Genomic DNA, 20227 nt, shown 5'->3' on the forward strand with positions numbered 1-20227 from the left:
AGCCAATGTCCATGTCACTGAATCCATGGAAAAGCTCATGAGTAATGGTGGCATGGCAATGATGTTATTGCATATGTTGGCTGTCCTGAAAGGCCAACGGTGCAAAGGGATGTGACATTGATGCTACATGCTGGCACACATCATTCACACAGAGAAAGGGACACACATGTTGGTGGGAAACATTTAGTGAAAGACGTATTTACATTGCTATGACACCCATACATTCCCATTTGTGTCAGTGTGTTCTCTGTAAATCTCTAATACATTCTACGGTCTATTTAAGTCTCACGTCCTGGAATGTGCAAAATTAAGATTATTCACCCAGGTGCGGCACGCCTACAAGGAGGAATGTTACATTTGAGTGGGAGAAGAGGATCGCAACTTCACAGGACACTGGGACACTGCAGGGTAAGTAAGTGGCAGCGAAGCAGAAAGTGCTGGGGTCACTCAGCAGGTCAGGCGGCATCTGTGGAGAGAAAAGCAGAGTTAATTTTCAGGTCTGTGAACTTGGACAAGTTAACTCTGCTTCTCTCTCCACAAATGCTGCCTGACCTGCTGGATTTCTGCAGGACTTTCTGCTTTGCTGCCAGATTAACAGCAGTCCCACTCTTCAGCAGTCAGGTAAGTATTCTTTGACATCTGTCAGGAAGCAGGTGTTGGGGTGCTTAATATAGGGCCCAGCACCTGCTGCACAACTGTCACTGCACCGAATGTCCCGCCTCTCCCCAAGTAATATCGGGGAGGGCGGCTCAGCTCCGTGATTCTAATGAGCACCCCCCACCCCTGCATAATATCGCGGGGGCTCTGTGGCAGCTGCTAAATGCAGGCACTGCGTTGAGTTGAAAGGGCGCCGCCGCGCAGCGTTGCGCACCAATAAAATTCAGCCCAGTGTGTTTAAAATTAAACCCTGTTACCATAAGACCAGGTGAAGACAGTAAAAGACACCTAGACACCTTTCTCACCTGATAGTAACAACTGTAAGATAATAGCAATCTGCATAGAGGATTGGTTTCATTCAGAGGTTTGTTGTTTGTCTGTTGCAGGGCTTGAAAGCTGCAGCTATGAGGAAAGATTGGATAGACTAGGGTTGTTTTCTTTAGAACAGAGGAGGCTGAGGGGTGACTTAATTGAGGTGTACAAAATTATGAGGGGCCTAGATAGAGTAGACAGGAAGGACGTGTTACCCCTCATGGAGAGGTCAATTATCAGGGGCACAGATTTAAGGTGATTGGTAGAAGGATTAGAGGGGACATGAAGAAAAGCATTTTCACCCAGAGGGTAGTGGGTGTCTCGAATTCACTGCCAAGATCAGTGGTGGAGGCAGAAACCCTCAACTCATTTAAAAAGGTACCTAGACCTGCACCTGAACTGCTGTAACCTGCAAGGCTACAGACCAAGTGCTGGAAGGTGGGATTAGATTGGGGGACTAGTTTTTTCAGCCATCACAGACACGATGGGCTGAATGGTCTCTTTCTGTGCCATAACCTTTCTATGATTTAAAATGTTACCTCCTGGTCATCAGACAATTAAAGTGCATTAAGATCACATGCAAATCATTAGCGAACCTCTAACACATCAAAGCTAGTGATCCATTTATCTTGTTTTTATTACAATGAATGTGATCATAGTGACATGACTGTGCCATGAAAATTACCAAAGCTTTATTCCTCATTGATAGGAAGTTCTTTCATCTTACTGTAGTGCCCCAGTTTATATCTGTTTTACAAAACCAATTATCTCACTGACCACTGATAGAACAGCAATATTCAATACTTAGAGACGCCGAATAGTGGTACTCAATACTTCTTAGGAATTACTGTTGCTTTTACTCCATGTAACTGCAACATTAGAGAAATATCTTCAAACTGGTCAGGACTCGTGGAAATTGTTCATTAAAATTATTTTAACTGATGTAAATTTGCTTTGCTTTGTTTAGATAAATATTGTACCTCCAGTTATAATGATCAATGCAATAAAATATTGTTCACAGCCTTCCACAACTCAGAATGGTTGCAATGTTCTGAGCAAAATGCAACATTGTCCTATCAGAGTTAGCATCAGGAAGCTGAGCATGGGATTGATCCAATATTGTTAGAGTAAAAGCAGTATTTTTGTTGCTGATCATTTGTGACCATGTCAGTTGGTACTTTATAGGTTGGTATGTATATTACTGCCTTTGGACGGAGCATGTTCTCTTACTAGAATTTGTAATTTTATCCACTGGCCCAGATTTCAGCTTTTTCCAGCAAGATATTCATGATTGTTGTAATTTGCTCATAACCAGTTTGCAGTTGATATTACAATTATCCAGGCCAAAACCTTTCTACACATACGCAAAAAAGCAAATGGAGTTGGTATTCAAACCTTTGATCGTCCATATGACTTCTACAGTACAGAAAAGTGGGCAGGGTAATGGCTAGATTTTCTTTATTGCTTTAAGCTTGATATAGTACATGTCTCTGGGGATATCTTCAGTTCCAGTTTTGGTTTGTCTTTCAAGAGAAAGCTGAACATTCCGTTTTAGGTTACCTACTTTCATGACTTTGCGTGTTGCAAACTTAAATTCAACTAGAGCCATTGAATAAAAGGTATCTGAACTTTAAAGAAATGCAGATTCTCTAAAATTAAATTCACAAATTAACCTGGTGTTTCCATACATTACCTTTATTTTCCAATTTGAATAGTCTTGCTTTTTCTTGGAGATACTTTATAGCCTTAGAAAATTTGTAGGCAACAGCAAGTCAGCATCCATAAAACACTGCATATTGTATACCTGGGGCCGGATTTCCAAATGCCGGCAAGGTCGAGAAGGGTGCAGACACAATTCAAAAACTGCTGTTTTGGAGATCATCTCTGAATCCCAAGGCCTCTGGGACAGACTACAATTTTTAAAGTAGGTGGTGGAGAGTGGGGGGGTGGGGGGACATGAAACTCACTCACCTCCAATTAACAGCCCATTAAGCTCCTGGAGGCACTTGTTAAGGGGCCGGGGAGGTCAAAACTGTAATTTTCAATTTGGATTCCAGTGAATCCAAACAATCTGATGCACGTTAATGCACAGCTGTCAGGTTCACAGCGGGGCATAGGGAAACCTTTTTTTCAGGTTTAAATATTGGGCCTTTGGGAATCTTGCACCAACTCATAAGCGTAACCTTAGATCAGTTGTTTGCACACTGTCTTGTTTTATGTTGCTGGCTTCAGCAAGGTGGCGGCAGGTCCCATCATGGCTGCTGTCTGCCTTTGCCAGTCACGCTCTGCAGGCAGCTCCGCCTCCTGGTGACACCCATGCCATTAATTGGGTGCCGAGTTCATCTCCTGCCCAATTAGGGCATTTATGTTTCAAACTAGTGTCACGTGAGCAACGCAGTCGAGGCACAGGATTGGGACCCGGAAATTATTCAGGCATCAGGTTCCTGACTCCATTTTGAAAGTCCAGCTCATGGTCTCTTATTTGGCTCCTATAGCACATTTTTAAATCTGGATACATGTTAATGTTTTGTTCCCTTCTTGAGGAAATATATTTGCAATGCCTTTATTAAGAAGATCTTAAGAAAATGTATGTTAAATAGCCAATAAGATATTGTATTTTTTTGTGAACTGAATGAAAAAGGTCAACCTTTCTTCCATTGACAATGTTCTGTTAATCATACTGGCATGAGATAAGATTTCACTGGCCAGAGGCAGTGTCAAGTGTAGCACTTTTAAATAGAATTGCATTGACGTTTATTTGTTCAGAATTCAGTTGCAGACATCACACGGTCAGACTCAAACTAGTAAAAGCATTCCAAGGAAAGCCATGAAAAATGGAATTGATTACATTTTTTGTACTTCATGCAAGGATTTAGATATAGAAATAAGTGAATAACTAAATATGCACATAGAAAACACGAAGGATGAAGAATTTAAGAACAAATCATTTTTACTTATCTTAAAAGCACATGCTCTAACTGCTATACAATACCTCTCAATCTACAGTAATTTTGCAAGTTTTCTCTTTGCCATATTCCTTTAAGACTTGTGTTACCATGTTTCAGTGCAGCTCACTTTTATTTATTCTCTACAGCAGGGTGCCTTGTGCAGCACAGTGTATGGGCATCCACTGTGCATGATTTTCCATCCATTAACTGGTCAGAAAACCATACATAGCATGCACTTGAATTTCCCACATGTACTCTGGCAGGCGATGTTCCCAGTTAGACGTGAAGACCTATATACATTTATTGCTGTCTGACACATTTACTGGAAACTAGAGACTAGTTGATAGATATCAAGGGGCAAACTCTCTCTGGTTTGCTATGTATAAAATCAGCAAACATTGGCGATACATAAAGTTCTATCAACTTGTGACTTCTCTTTGCACATTTATGAATACTCTTCACAAACATCTTTCAAATTACAGTAATCAAGATAGTGAACTAAAATTGAAAATCAAACACTTTTTTTTATAAATTAAGCCATTTCAGCACCACACTTTTCAAATCATATTTTCTGCAAAGATAAAATAGTCAATAAAGCTTCTAACATTTTCTTTGAACTATAAACAATTTTTCCCAAAACAAAAATTAGCACTAATTGAACAAAACTGGCAATATTGGGTCAATGTTACAAACATTAAGAATTTCTTTGTCGAATCAATCATGGAATAAAATCCAAACTTTCCAGTCTGAAGTCAATAAACGTTTTGTGATCCAAACTATTTTATTAATCATCCACAGCTGCCCATTATTTTAATAGCCCAAATGAAAAAGATTCTCTCAAAGTAGCTCGACTTTCAAATCCAAATATAGCCAATGGCAGCAACTCACAGTCTATCCAATAAAATCCCCTTTTTGACATTTAAACTTCATTTTTGATCTGTTTTTCAGAAGTTGCAGCACAATATAAAAATCAACCAAAATGGTAAATATAGGGTCGGGTGTTTCTCACCAGTCAGCCCACAATTTTGTCCCATTCACTTTAACATTCTGCACATATTGAAAGATGTTAGGGAAGATATAGAAGAGACACTATAATTTTACATAGCAATAGTGCCAGTAAACTGGCAGATAGCTAATGTGATTCCTATATTTAAAAAGGGAGATTGAACAAGTCCAGAGAACTATAGACCAGTGAGCGTAATATCAGTGTTAGGAAAGATAATGGAATCTATATTCAAAGATGTAACAGAAAAACATCTAAAAAATGAAAATATAGTATAGCCAGCACAGATTTCAGAAGTAAAATCATGTATGATCAAACTTATTCAATTTTGAAGAGGTAATAGAGTAGACTAGGGTAATGTAGTAGATGTTCCGCAGCACCTGTGGAAGAGCCTGTCACTCCAGAATTGGCCTTTATAGCCACTCCAGGCGCTGCTTCACAAACCACTGACCACCTCCAGGCGCATATCCATTGTCTCTCGAGATAAGGAGGCCCAAAAGAAAGAAAAAAAAAGAAGAATCTACATGGATTTTTAAAAGGCCAGAGCATGTACTGCCAATGGACAAGTAGCAGAATGGATAGCAACCTAGCTACAAAACAAAAACAGAGCACCAAGAGTAGTTACTCAGATTGGCAAAAGGTGGAAAGTAGTATAAAAGAAAGACTTGCATTTATATAGCGTTATGACAGTGTTTCCATGTTTTTTGTAAAGTTTTTTCTGAGGACTCATGTATTTTACAATTATGGACATTGTTTCATTTGGAAGAACTGAAAAGGATTCCATGGAACTTTTTTTTCACTGGAGTCAGTGAAGGGACACTGAGAGGTCTTGTTTGGAAACAACATTTACTGGACGTCACCTGTCTTCAGATAAATGCCCGGGGGGGGTCTTTTTGACTTGAAGGAGATGTTTGCGGTGAAGTGACAGGTCAGGTTTTGTGGGGGTCAGGAGGCTTAACTCTTGAAATATTGTTTTTGGTTTCGCTTTGGACAGTGTGTTGGGGTGTGAACTGTTTTGAAGGCAGTTGGAGAAAACCAGCCAAGAAAGCAGTCACCATCAGCACCCTCTTCCATCTCTTTGAGAACGTCCTGAGAACCAAGAGTAAGAAACAGAGAAACTGATGCTGCATTTCACCTGAAAAGCCTGCCAGAAACCCCTGTTGTCGCATTTCTCCTGGAAAGCCTGCCAGACTGATCTGCAACGTCGCCTGAAAAGAACTGCTCGAAAAAGATCCCAGTGACAGCCGTCTACTCGTATTTGGGAAGCCAAACCAAAAAGGGACAATGGACATCTTTCCATATCTTTTCTTTTTTCTTCAAGAATTAACTTTTTTTTGTAATGGAGCTCTAAAGAGAAAATCTCTATTTTTCGGTTAACGTGTGTGTGTGTGCATGCACGCCTGTGTGTGAAGGGCTAAGGTAAAAAGGAACTTTCATATTTCAATCTGTGTGTTAATGCTTTGCTTCATTACTGGTTAAGTCTTGTTTTACAATAAAAAGATAATGTTGTTGTTTATTAAAGAAACCTGGTTGGTGCTTTTTATTCTGGGATAAAAATAGAGTCTATGATTAACTGTATCAGTAACTGGGTAAACATTTAAATATATGTTGCAACCTGTGGAGAAGTGAAACCAGATAAACAGTGCACTCCTCCCGCCTCGGTCGTAACAGCAGCACCTTTCATGAACACTGGATGTCGCAAAGCATTTTACAGCCAATGAAGTACTTTTTGAAGTGTTGTCACTGTCACAATGTAAGATTTGCGGCAGCCAATAGGCATACTGCAAACCCCCACAAACAGCAATGTGGTAATGACCAGATAATCTGTTTTTGTGATGTTGATTGAGAGGTAACTATTGACCAGGACACCAAGGTTAACTCCCCTGTTCATCTTCAAAATATACCAAGGGATCTTTTACAACCACCTGAGCAGGTAGATGGGGCCTTGGTTTAATAACTCATCTGAAAGACAGCACCTCCAAAAGTGCAGCACACCCTCAGTACTGAACTGCAGTGTCAGCCTTGATTTTTGTGCTCAAGCCCTGCAGTAGGACTTGAACCCAGAAGCTTGTGACTCAGAAGTAAGAGTGTTATCAACTGAACCATAGCTGACACTATTCCATAACGATCAGGACAATTGTTGTTTGTCATTTACGTTAACTATTGGGAATTAGATGTACAATTTCAAAATTTGTGGATGACACCAAATTTGGGGGGGGGGGTGGGGAAAGGTGGTGTTGGAGCAGTAATGTTAACAGTGTAGAAGGCTGCAACAAAATACATGACATCTGTAGCCTTGCAGAATGGGCGTGTAATTGGCAAATATAGATACGCATGAAGTGGTGAATTTTGGTAGAGAGAACAAGGAGGCTACATTCTTCTTAGAAAATGAGAATCTAAATAGGTTAGAGCAGCAGAGTGATCTGGGGGGTACAGAAAAACAAATCACTAAAATAGAAGTACAGGTTAGCAAGGTCATAAATAGCAAACAAAGCACTGCTGTTCATTTCTAGAGGGATAGAGGTGAAAAACAGAGAATTCACGTTAAACTTATATAGAACCTTGGTGTGAACAGTCCTGGTCTCCATATTATAGAAAGGAAATGGAGGCACTGGAGAGGGTATAAAAAGGATTTACAAGGATGATCCTAGTATTGTGAGGTTATATCTCTCCAGAAAGACTGAATAAGTTGAGTCTCTTTTCTTCAGAAAAGGGTAAGTGGTGACCTGATAAGGTCGAAAATTATGAAAGGGCCGTGAGTCTCTGGAACTCTCTTCCTCAAAAGGTGATAGAAACAAACAGAGTCGTTGAATATTTTCAAGGCAGAGGTAGATAGATTCTTGATAAGCAAGGGGGTGAAAGGTTATCGGGGGTAGACAGGAATATGGAATTGAGGTTACAATCAGATGAGCCACGATCTTGTTGGCGGAGCAGGCTTGAGGAGCCGAGTGGCCTACTCCTGCTCCTAATTCATATGTTCATATAAGGTGGACATAGAGATATGTTCACTTGTGACAGACACCAAACTAGGGGCCATAAATATGATAGTCAGTAATAAATCCAATATGGAATTCAGGAGAAACTACCAAGGAAGTGGTTAGAATGTTGAACTTGCTACCACATGGGGAAGTTGAGGCAAATTACAGATGCATTTAAGGAGAAGCTAGATAAAGGCATGAAGGAAAAAGAAATAGAAAGTTATGTTGACAGGGTTAGATGAAGTAGGGTGGGAGAAGGCACCTGTGGAACATAAACAATGGCATGGACTAGTTGGGCTGAATGGCCTGCTTCTGTGCAATATAATCTATGTAAAAACAGGAGCTGACAAGCACAGAAGCGGAAAACCACATTAAGGATCTTCAGCCAGCTTCCCACTGTTTTAATGTGGAAATGATATTTTAGTTTGCAAGCAACTTTCAATGAAACAAAACATACAAATGAAATTAAGTAGGAGGTTATAATTGTTCCATAATAAAAATATTAGACAACTAAAAAACTTAATAGATCGAGTTTGCAATTTTGAATGGAATGTAATCTGGTCACTAATTCAATAGACCAAGACTAACAGAAAATAGACATGCTTAAATAATCAGCATATTTATCTGAATCTTTATTAAAACTAAAGGCATCAGTGGTTTGGAGGGGAAAATATCTAAAGTAATTGGAAAACTTATGCAAAGCAACCTGAAATGGAGGTCTCTTGTTATAATGTTAATGTCAGCATCGGTACCAATTTAAAAACAGCTAAAATATTGTTCACTTCACATTTTCGTTGAAATAGTAAAGGCTCCAAAACTGACCCCAACAAAGCTCACTGGGGACAGAAGGGAATGCGGATGGGTGGGAACATATTTTCACACCCGCCAATTATATCACATTTTTATGTGGAAAAAGATTTGCAGAGCCAGGAAATAGACCATGGCGCTTGGCAGCCTTGACAAGATGCTTTTGAGAAAACAGTTGGACCAAAAGGAAAAAATAGCAAACATATGTTTAGCATTACCATAAGTCTGTCACCTTGAAGTAAATTTAAAAAGTGTTGCCCACAATTAAAACGCGACTTATGTTAATAAGGAATGTGACAGATGAAGAAAATTATCCACAACTTAACAAGAATCAACTGAATGAATTATTTATACAGGACGCAACAGCAGCACACTTTGATAGCACTGACACAAACTTGGGACAAGTGTACTTCATGGCATTTTATACGATTATATGTCAGCCCCTTTTCCAGATGCTCCAAAGACTGACCAATACAGTGCTATTCTAACAAATGTCATTTGAAGAATGTAATGTTTACACTTACCCAAGGACATTGGCTGGCAACAGGACAACTCTGCCCAATGCACAAATGTTAGATTAAGGTGGATCTGTACTGTGATACTTGTTTCTTCATAATGTTTGTGCAGAATATACACTGCTGAATAGTTAAAGAATCATCAGCATATTATTTAGAAACAATTCTGACAGCAGAAAAAACAAGAAAAAATCTGAACAGAGCAAGGGGGTTGAATTTACACATTCAGCTGAAGGCACGGCACCTGATATTAATTTAGCTAGTTCACATCAGCAAGATCAAAAGCTCCTCCAAGGTGTTACTCTCAATGAGGTGTATAGTATGTACCATCCATTACAAATATTTACAAAAATAAAGGGTCATGAGGACTGAATGAATGTTGTTTCCAATTCTAACCATATTACCTTAAAGTTTGAGATGTTTTGTGTTTACATAACCTTTTTAATACAACACAAATTTAAGGATAAAAGGGTGGAAATAAACATGAAAGATCTTAAAAGTTGACTTTAGAAGGAAATAATGGTTATGATAGGACCAATTTAAAGATTCCTCTCACATTGTCATTTGACAAACAAATTGTCAACAAAGGTTTTTTTAAAGTCTGGAGATATATTGTTAAATAGAAATAAACAGAACTGTTCCAATAAATATGTCTGTGAATGTCATGTCCCAAAATTATATGTTTAATAATTCAGCATTATTTATCTGAATGTGGAAACCTTAGGTTAGTTATCACAATGTATGTATATCTGCTTTACTTTTTAAAAATAATTAATGATTATCTGAGTGCCAAGTAAAGATTTGCATGGATTTGCTTTAAGTCATGTTGAACCTGACACGACCTCTTAAGCTGTAAACGTGCACAAGTGCATGTGGAAGTTAGTCCTTTGAAGTGTATTAATGTATATTACTACTTACACTAGGAAATGTGACTCCACATCAACCAGTTACTATAAAACCTTGCACAGAAACACATATTAATTTTAGTGCAGTAAAGACTATATATATAGACTACACAGTAAACCGATGCATATTGTACTAACACATTGTTAATGACAGCACATTCTTCACATTCACTGGTTGAGCACAACCAGAATTCATATGAACGACTGTCATCATTCAACATGAAGTTGGTATCACCCCAGTAAGTGGAACATATACTGCCAGGTTTTCTTTTAACACTATTACGAAAATGTCACATATAAGCTATTACAAAAAAGAAATAGCCTACATGGTGAGCATGCATTCAACAATTAACCTTTCTAATACAACACACAAGTTTATCTAAATACAAAAGATCACAGAAACCTTGAGTTGTTATGATTGAAGCTGGGAAACTATATTCTTCTAGTCCTCATAACCCTTATACATTTTCAGTCAATCATAATCCCAAAAATGGGTCACCTGTACAAGGAGATAGGTTTTAGAGGAAATTAATGTGGCGTGTGACAAAATACAGCATTAGACCTCCCTCTAAGGCATTAATTCCATTCATTGAGTACCATGGGTACCCAATATGACGATAATGTTAAAACCTGACCAGTCTATTGGCTTGCAAAGCCAACCTTAGAGACAAGCATTCAGGTCAATCTGAGAATCTCTGCTCCATTTTGTTACTGTGTGACAAAATTACAGTACCTAAAAAGTAACACAAAGCACATTTTGAAAAATGATAAATAAGTGTTAAAGCAAAAAATAAATGTTAAAACACAACGAACAATGCGAGCTAAAATAAACCTTGATCTAAAGAACGATCCTGAATGTACACGTGAAAATGTGGAGGCTGCTAAAATACAAGACACCCCTCCAATAAATTCAAATTGATTATTTGTTTTCGAAAACTGCCCGAATACAACCTGTCTCTTACCATGTAACAGACTGCAACGAAACATCCCTAAAATCCCTTTATTACCTCGGATTACACTGAACTAAACGAAATCCATAAAGCTGAATTTTCCCGCCTTGTCCAAGAGTTGGTGATTGTTTTTCCCACCAATTGCTAATTTCATCCGGACACTGATGTGCTACAGTGTGAAATGCTCACCGTCTATTTAGCGCTCTTGAGCCACCCACCTGCATAATGATAAACAACGGATACAAACACCAGATGCAGTCCCCTATTAAGCTAATTCATAAGCCTCGCAGTCTACAGCTACATAGCTTTTTTTACAAAATGCTAACAAACACCAGACGTCCTTCATTGTAAAACTTATCAGATCGAAAAGTAGCTTTTCTTTAAAATGCTAAAAACACATGAGAGACATCTATTTATTCACACTTTTCAAAGCACTGATTCGCACGAAGTCTTTGTTACGAACATTCACATCTTCAGATATTAAAGTAAGGAGCCAAAATACGCAAAACAAATTGTGGTAAAGTTTTCATGTAGTCATTAGATTGACATAATACCAACACGCAGAAATGATGTCGAAGACGCCCCACAAATACGAAGCTCCTTATTACATCCCTAATAATCATTTCATCCTGTTATCAATGAAGGTAACCATTTCACCAGCGCTGTACGTTAAGGCAACCTGCAACCACTTTACATGCAATCAAAACTGTCATGATGCAAAAAATATAATTTCAACCAGTCTTACCAAAATATAAGGGGGAAAAAACTTACCGCAGTCCTCACACAAGATCCTCCCAACATCTTTTTTTAGATTCTTTCCGCCTGTGTCTAGTGGAGCAAATGATGTCTTGAATACTAACGGCTCATCTGTTGGGTCCATGAAAAAGATATATTTCTGGTTCTTCTTTACTTTGATGCATGGTGCTTCTGATCCAAAATCCCCGATGGTGATGAGCTGATCTCTCTCCAGTCCCCCGCTATTGACTGGCCACACGTCCAACACTTTGACATTAACACTGTAGGGTTCGGTGGCATTATTTGGGACTGACTGCACCTTGCCTTCGATCACCACCGCTGAACGGTAGGCTTGGTCCTGCAAGGAATTTAAGCTCGGGGAATAGCAGGCAAACGACACCCCGACGACGAGCATGGCAAAATGGACAGCACCAAGCCTCATCGTTGAAATGCACGCCCGCTCTCGGCTGCACTGAGGTGTAGCGTTGCTGAGTTGGGAGGCAGAGTTGTGACAAAGTGGACTGCAAATCGCCTCGAGTTGCACGGCTGAGCGAGAGACCTTGCGTAAGTGTCCATGGCATTTGGGTGTTTGCATGGGGAAACACCGCTCGGAACCGGAAACGGCGTAATACTGTACTGCTGCCTAAACCTGTCACTGCAACGACTGGCAAATATCAACAAAATCCACTTTTATTATTAATCTAACACAATGCACTTACCGTCATTCGTTAAGAACAGCGGTTCCATCGCCACATATGTCATATAGCAGGCGCAGTCTTCTGCATCCCACTGAGATCCCAAACACCTAGCACATCGCCTTATGATTTCCAGTTCTATTAACGAAGTTCAACTGATGTTAATAATGCTGTCGCTATAGTAACTAAACTGGAAACTAGTTTCCTAGGACCGATGCTTGTATATTTCATAAATTTATATCTCAAATCAGTGGCAGTCGATCGGTTCAATGTACATTGCGTTCGATTTTGCAGTAGAAAGCTCGCTCTGCAGTTCTGCATAGACACATTTCATTTCTTAAGAAGGTAACCAGGTTTGCACAAAAACAGTTAACTGATCATTTTTGGAAGGCAGAGGCATGAAAAGGCGTTTAATATTTTGAGCATGGGTCCTACCAAGGACCGGCACCTCTGCACAATAAATGATTATTTATCTTCACGTATATTTGTCTGCCTTGATCTATTCTGAACTTGGATGCATTCCGATCACATCCACTTTGTGCAATTTCCTAACAGACCTCTGGGTATAAGGATCTTCGCTGCTGCACACCTATTCTGCACAGAAACCGCGGAACTAGATATAGAAAACAACCTGAATAGGAACAGGAGGAGCGATAGAAAATGCAACGGAACATCTGCAAAACACGGGTACTGAGTAGTTTATCATTGACTACGTGAAAATAGTGTTCACTTTTTTGTAGAAGTATTTGGGACATTACATATACAGTATATATATGTGTGTGTGTGTGTGTGTGTGTGTGTTTGTTCATTCTTAGATTACGTCTGATTTCATTAAAAAGTCGTATTTATACGTATACTATTAAATACCATAGTGTATGTAGCTGAGGTTTGATAGGTTACCCAGCTGGTGACTGCGGACCACCAGTGAGGTGTTTTAGTCATTCACAGCGACTCCCAGCGTATGAGTTGAAGTTTGCGTTTACAGAGCAAAGTGTTTCTTGCAAATTCTAAGAGTCCTAAAGATCCATATACCCTCTCTCCCCCGAATTCTCAGTCTGGGGCTGATAGAGAAAGAGGTTATGGCTTCAAAATTTGGTTGCATAGCGCCCATATTTTTGGCACTATGGATACCATTGCAAGTCCAAAATGGCATCTGTGGTGTGCATGCACACTTCTGGTATGGGTTATGCTAGGCACCATCTTGGTTAGGTCATGTGCGTAGGTGCTGGGAGAGTGCGCTGGAAGTATGCAGAGTAGGCAGATTGTGACAGCAGTCAGCGGGCAATGTCTGGCGATGCCTTTTTTGACCGTAGCGCTCCAGCTAACGTCTTCTTGTAACTCCATACAGGTGAACGCGCATTCAGTAGCAGGAAGGAACCCCCAGCAGCACGATTTAAAGGGATCATCAACCACTTTCAGGTTAGTTGCTGATTGATTTCTACTGTCTCTTGGGTCAGACAGCATCAGTGGAGTAAGAAACACAATTCATGTTTCAGGTCGATGTTTCTCTCTCCACAGATGCTGCCTGACCTACTGAGTATTTCCAGCATTTTCTGTTTTATTTCATATTTCTAGCATCTGCAGTACTTTGCTTTTGAATTAATAGAAGTGTTTGGTGGTTTCTACTGCTATTCAAAGTTGCTGATGTTTACAGAGAGTGCTGTTGCACATGGTGGAGGCCTTGGTCTCACTTCAAAGGTTCGACTCAGAGTCAGTCATGGGTGCTGTACATTCTATCAACCTTGGCATGCAGCATAACAGGGAGAATGATCAGAGGTGACACAGAGGAGGAGAAGCTGCTTGAAGAGGCAGGAGAAGGAGGGGGAGAAAGGCTGTCAGCAGGAGACCATATTCACCCAGGGTCTTCAGGGAACAATTCTCCGATCTCAAACTCAGCGAGGAACAGTGCATGCAACATTTCCATTTCACTAAGGAGGTGCTCACTGAAATTCGCTACCAGTAACAAACAGATCTGGAACCTCAGAGCAGGGCAAGAACGACATTGCTAGTGATTGTAAAGGTGACCGTGGCCATGAACTCTTCGCATCGGGTTTGTTACAACTGAGGTGGGAGGAATGCACTGTTAATTCAGTCCCACTTCTCCATGGGTCACAACATGTCAATAAAGTTTCCCACCTACCAGAAAACAGCCAATTACATAGTCTATTTGTCCCCCAGAATAAAGCACACCAACCAGGTTTCTTCAATCAACAACAAAATTAACTATTTATTATTAAAAATGTCTTAACCAATAATGAGATAGTTATATATGAAAAACTCCTTATTTCCCTAGCCCTCATGCACACACACATACATCCAAAAAAACAGTTAACCAGGGAAAAGGATTTTTGGTTCTTAGTTATTTTAAAGGAATAGAAGGAATAATAAAATAACTTAGTTTGTCATGTTCTGGTAGGAAGTTCTTCGGTTTGGTGAGGTGTCCCAGAGTCAAATAGTCGGATGCCACTTGAAGTCTCTCCGGGCGAGGTTGTTGAACAACCTGTGATGGGTAGGCGTTGAAGGCAATTCAACTGCCAGCAGGCTTCACTGAGGTCTTTCATCACGGGTGCAGCAACAAGTCTTCTTAGGTTTTACAGCAGCAGGTTAGCAGTCGAAGAATTCTTTAGCTTTCCGGATTTCTTAAAACCCATGAAGCACAATTGATGCAGGGATTCTTCAGAAACAGGAGGCAATAGGAATCTGTCACCTTTGGAATACAGGATTTCTTCTCAAGAGATGCAGAATTCCTTTACAGAGACAGGTAACACTTTTTCTGGGCCTTCCTTTCTGATGTCCAGGCAGATCAGAAATCAAATTTCAAGTGCCTGCTCTTTGTCCAACTCGCTGGCTTTTTAAAGGGTCCAAAGTGCAAGCAAAACCTTCCTAAACAGGTCACATGTCCATAGAGGGCTGAATTTTATAAGCTCACCACCATTCTCGGCAGCAAGCTTAAAAGAAGGCACGGTGCACGCGCGACGTGCGAGCCACTGAGCCCCCGCTCATTTTAATGGAGGGGTGGAACTGCTGCTCCCTGTACGTCATTGGAGGTGGCTGCTCTGTCCACAGCAGCGGCATCTGGCGCCACCACACAGGCACCTGCGCCATTTTTAAAGGGCTTCAAGCCCTTAGGAAAAAATTGAATTTTTAAAGTTAGATTTCTGTGCATTCTCTGAAAAAAAAAATTAAAAGCTGGAGGCCCTTTCCAAACTCACCCAACTTTTTTTTTATTGGTCTATACCTAGAACATTTACTTTATTCCCACCCAAACGTCTCCCCCCAACCCTGTCACATTTGCCTTTCGACCCCTTCCCACCATCCCCACAGGCAATAAAAAGTGTTTTTCCCACTGTCCACCCCCCCCCCCCCCCCCACTCGGATAGTTTCATGCCTCCCCCTCTCCACCAGTGTCTCACCTTGAATCCCCAAACGGGGATTGGAAGGCAGGGGACGGCCGCCCAGTCCAATTCAGTTAATTAACATCTTTTTGCATAAGTTTTAGTAGGCAAATGAAGGCCCTGCCGCTTGGCAGTGGGGGTGGGGGGCAGTACCAAGGCCTCGCCGCCTCCGGTAGAATGTGGCGGGTCCTTCTTGGCGTTGGAGGCCCTGGCGGGCCTCTCTCGGAAGAATTAGGGGTGCAGGTTTCACTGTCGGTTGGGGTTTCCTCTCAACCTGGCACATGTGATAACTCCTGCAGTACTCCACCACATCTTTGTGCAGTTTTGGCCAGTCAAACTGCTGTCTTATGTGGGTTTTGGTTTATCGTATACCGGCCTGTACAGCTACTGTAGTCTCGTGGGCCCTTCTTAATATTTCTCCCCGGTACCTCTGTGGCACCACTAACTGGTGAACTACTGTCCACTCCTTGGCCTCAGGTCCATGAGGAGAACTTCATTTCCTCATCAGTACCTCCTTCTTTAAAAAGTAGCAGTCAGAGACTCCCTCTGCTTCACTTTCAGACTAGGCAGCCTGTGCTAGCTCTCGCAATGCTGGGTCAATTCGCTGAGCCTCAGCTAGGGAAAATCTATTTAATTCATTCCCTGCGTCTCCTAACTTTCCAAAGACAGTCTCGGACAGGCAGACCTCATGGTCATTTGCCTGCAGTGTCAATTCAGTCTCCTCTGGGGGAGCTGGTTTGATCATGGCCTGACCCATTACACAGTCAGGGACTCTGCAGGAGACCGTCTCCCGCCACCGCCCTGTCTCTGAACTCCTGTGGTCTTTCTTTCACTACTGGGGAGGCTACCACCTTCACCCCTGCCAGATCATTACCTAGGAGCAGGTCATCCCCGTCCACAGATAAACTAGGGACAATCCCTACAGTCACCGGTCCCGAAACTAGGTCGCACTCCAGGTGCACCTGGTGTACAGGTACAGGCACAGGCATATACTGCCCTCCAATACCATTCACCACCATGTTGGTGTTCACTGCACTCTCTGGGGGAAAGGTCAGGCCTTTTCCCAGTAAAAGGGATCTGGCGGACACTGTGTCCCTGAGAATCACTATGGGCTTGCTTGCCCCACTCAAGGGGTATGGGATTACTTTGCCTTCAAATACAAAACCCTGATTACCTTCAGGAATCCTACTAACTTTTCCTACACTGGCCGTAGTAAGCTTCCTGGATTGCACTCTTACTGCAGTTAAAGCCACAGCTTGCTCTGTGCTTTCCATCAGGCCCTCGTCTTCACTGAGTAGGTGTGTCCTGGTTAACCCTCCTGGTTTCCCCTTTAGTTTCCAGCAGTCAGCTTTCAAATGCCCTGCCTGTTACAATGGAAGCACACAGGTCTCCGGGTCTCACTCTTCCTCACAGAACCTTCCGTTTTGGCTGGAGGAGGGGCCCCTGTGTCTCCTGCTTTCCTTTCTCTTCCAGGGCTGCCGAGGCTTCTATCACCTTCCCACTCTTTGTTTGCGTTTCATAGGGGCCCAATATTCTTCGTAAACCTTGTTCAAGTAGGAGATTTTTCTCTCTCTGAGTTTATGTGTCTTCAGTAGTTTCAGTTCCCTGAGAGATAAGCAGGCAGGAGAGGAGAGGTCTTCTCAAACCAGAAGCCAGGAGCTTTCTGATCTAGAATCCTTTGTTGGAAGTTCAAATCTCAATAGCCAGTTAGTCATGTGACTAAAACTGGTCTGACCACTTCTGTGTATTGGGGAAGCAACTGCTGGGTAGCCATTGTTTCAACAGTGTCTGGTACTATGCAAATGTCCTTCCAGTCAGGGCTTGCAATTTTAAGTTTTAATCTTCATGTGGTGAAATAATGTGTGCCTCAGTCTTGGCAGGTGGGGGATTTGCCTGACAGACTGCATATACTTAGTGTTGCAGGCTCCGCATGTAAATTCAGAGATGGAGCACAATTTCAAAGGCTCCACTCCCTCAAAGTCCATACTGAACACATCATTGTCATAGAGTCATCATGCAGGTCAATGAGCGGTATCCTGGCAGCAGTCATGATGCCTTTATTCTGTAGCAATCGACTATACCATCTGTATTTGAGCCACCACAAGCAACCAGAGAGTGGCTACTGAGCGACAAGGGCTATCCACTGACCACCTGGCTCATGAATCCAGTGCAACCCAACGCATATGTGAGTAGCATGCAAATACTGACAGCAATGCTGCCACACGAAATGTCATCCTCTGGATGAACCACACTGAAGGAATCCTGCAGTACTTAACAGAACATGGGTCCTGATTCATCATGGTCTGTTGCATCCTGCACCACCTCACCTTCATGAGTGCACAGCCATTGCCACCAGGCATATGGTGAGCAGCTGAGGAGGAGGAGGAGGCAACCAACGTAGATCCTTTCTGCCTGGGCTGTCCCTGATTGGCTCATCCAACGGCATAACCTCCATTCCGCATTTAACAACACGCTTCTGGCCACAATGCTGAAGTAAAAACCGCCACAAAACAAACATTTATCAATCAAACCATCCAATAGTGCATACAAAACTCAACTAGCCAGCCTTGTGTATTCCCTTTGTGTCTGTCTTCTGTGTGCTTGTGCCTGTCCTTGTGCACCTATGCAACAGGAAGAGCATTGGCGGAATGGCAGTGATGGGAGGATGAACGCTGTCATACTGAGAGAGGACAGCAGGTTTTTGCTCCACAGCATGACTGCCACTCTCCCAGGGTGGCAGCTCAGCAATCCTAACGGTGCGTTGGAGGACAGATTGTTGGACTGCTGTTAAACCCTGCAAACCCCTTTGAACACTGCTATCCACAGCACAGACGGCAGCAGTCTGAGTGTGCATGGCAGCAAGCTGTGCTTACATGACTTCAGTCTGAGTTTGCACTGCAGCAGTCAGGTGTTGGGTGGCCTCTGCTTATACTGCAATGGAGGCTAAGACATCGGCCATCAGACCCTGCATCACAACACGTGTCATAATAGATTTGTCAATCACACCCATGCTGGAAAGAATACACTCCAAGCTCTGTGCAAAGCCCTGTAGAAGATTGGTTCCAGACTTCTCCATGCTCCTTGATAGTGACAACAGGCTTTCTGGCAGGCCATGTATTTCTGCATGCATATCCATCAGCCTTTTTCCATACGCTATCCCATTGAAGTCCTCATGTGACTATTCTGCAGCAGAACTTGTGTGCAAGCTCACCTTCCAGTGAGCTGGCACCTATGTTACCCTCTCGCCCTACCCTGCCTGCAGCCCACTCTTTCCCGGTGTCTAAACACATGCAGATCCTGCACTAAGCTACCCTCTAAAGTCTGTATATTGTCACAAAGGCCTGCTACCCGACCCGAACCCGATGGGACCCAACGGCATGTGTCGGGTTCGGGTCGGGTTGGGCCGCTCCTCCGGGTCTGGCTTTCAGGCTCGGGTCAGGTCGGGTCCGGGTCGGACACATACAGGAAGTCTTGCATTTTGCTCTGCTGGAGGGGAGAGTGTAAAAGTTAAAAAACTTACCTGAGCTGGAGTCTGGGACGTCAAGGAGGGAGACTCTGAATCTGCGCAGTGAGTGTCTCAATGACATCATCATGCTCACACTGCAGCTTCCTTAATCCATCCATCCAAAAGCGGTACAGTGAGTGAGTGCACGATGGAATCAAGATAGGTAACTATTCCGGTGGTCGGGTCAGGCTCGGGTCAGGCCGGGTCGGGTTGGGCGCGGGATAAAGTGGAGGGTCTCAGGCTCGGGTGGGGCTCAGGTCCGATGTGGTTCTGACGGGTTCAGGTCGGGTTTTTATTTCCTGACCTGAGCAGGCCTTTATGTTGTCAGGAACTGAACTGGTGACTGTGAATGTGAGAGCAGGTCATGGTGTTTCTTCTTCCTTTTCCACTTCTTGTTCCTGAAGCACTGCCTGGTCAGGTTGCAGTTCTTGGGTATCTGAAAGGAGAAAGGAATAAGGGTAAGGTTGTGGTGAATGGAAGGGGAAAGCAAGAGGTGCCATAATAAGGGTTATAAGGTTAAAAGAGTTATTTTCCTATGAATTAGGGATTAAAAAATTAAAAGCAGGGTTCATCTGCCTGAAAGGTGAGAAGAAGTTCATAAACATGCCAGGACGTGCCCCTGTGGTCAAGGACGCAGCATTGTTGCTTCTTCCAAAGAATACATGGCGGGTTTTGAAAAACAGGAACTTGTTTCAAAAAGTCATTAGCATTATCACCTCAGCAGGACACTGATAATCCAAGTTTCATAAATCATTTGAAATTGTGACAGTTTAACAATGGATGACATGATTTTCTACAGATGGACTTAAGTCACCTGAAAAC

General features: G+C 42.2%; 1 protein-coding gene across 1 annotated transcript; it reads right to left on the reverse strand.

The window, feature by feature from the left end:
- Nucleotides 1-403: 403 nt before the first annotated feature.
- LOC137375894 (pro-neuregulin-2, membrane-bound isoform-like) lies at nt 404-12298 on the reverse strand. Its single transcript, XM_068043543.1, has 2 exons — nt 11847-12298; nt 404-466 (listed from the first exon to the last, which is right to left on the reverse strand). Exons 1-2 carry the CDS (start codon nt 12250-12252, stop codon nt 456-458), a joined length of 417 nt encoding a protein of 138 aa, XP_067899644.1. The 5' UTR covers nt 12253-12298; the 3' UTR covers nt 404-455.
- Nucleotides 12299-20227: the final 7929 nt, after the last annotated feature.

Source organism: Heterodontus francisci, chromosome 12 (assembly GCF_036365525.1).
Source record: "Heterodontus francisci isolate sHetFra1 chromosome 12, sHetFra1.hap1, whole genome shotgun sequence".
Taxonomy (NCBI): Eukaryota; Metazoa; Chordata; class Chondrichthyes; order Heterodontiformes; family Heterodontidae; genus Heterodontus; species Heterodontus francisci.

What these genes read in the sequence shown, in the direction of transcription:
- LOC137375894 (XM_068043543.1), bottom strand. Translation starts at nt 12,252, where the DNA reads ATGAGGCTTGGTGCTGTCCATTTTGCCATGCTCGTCGTCGGGGTGTCG.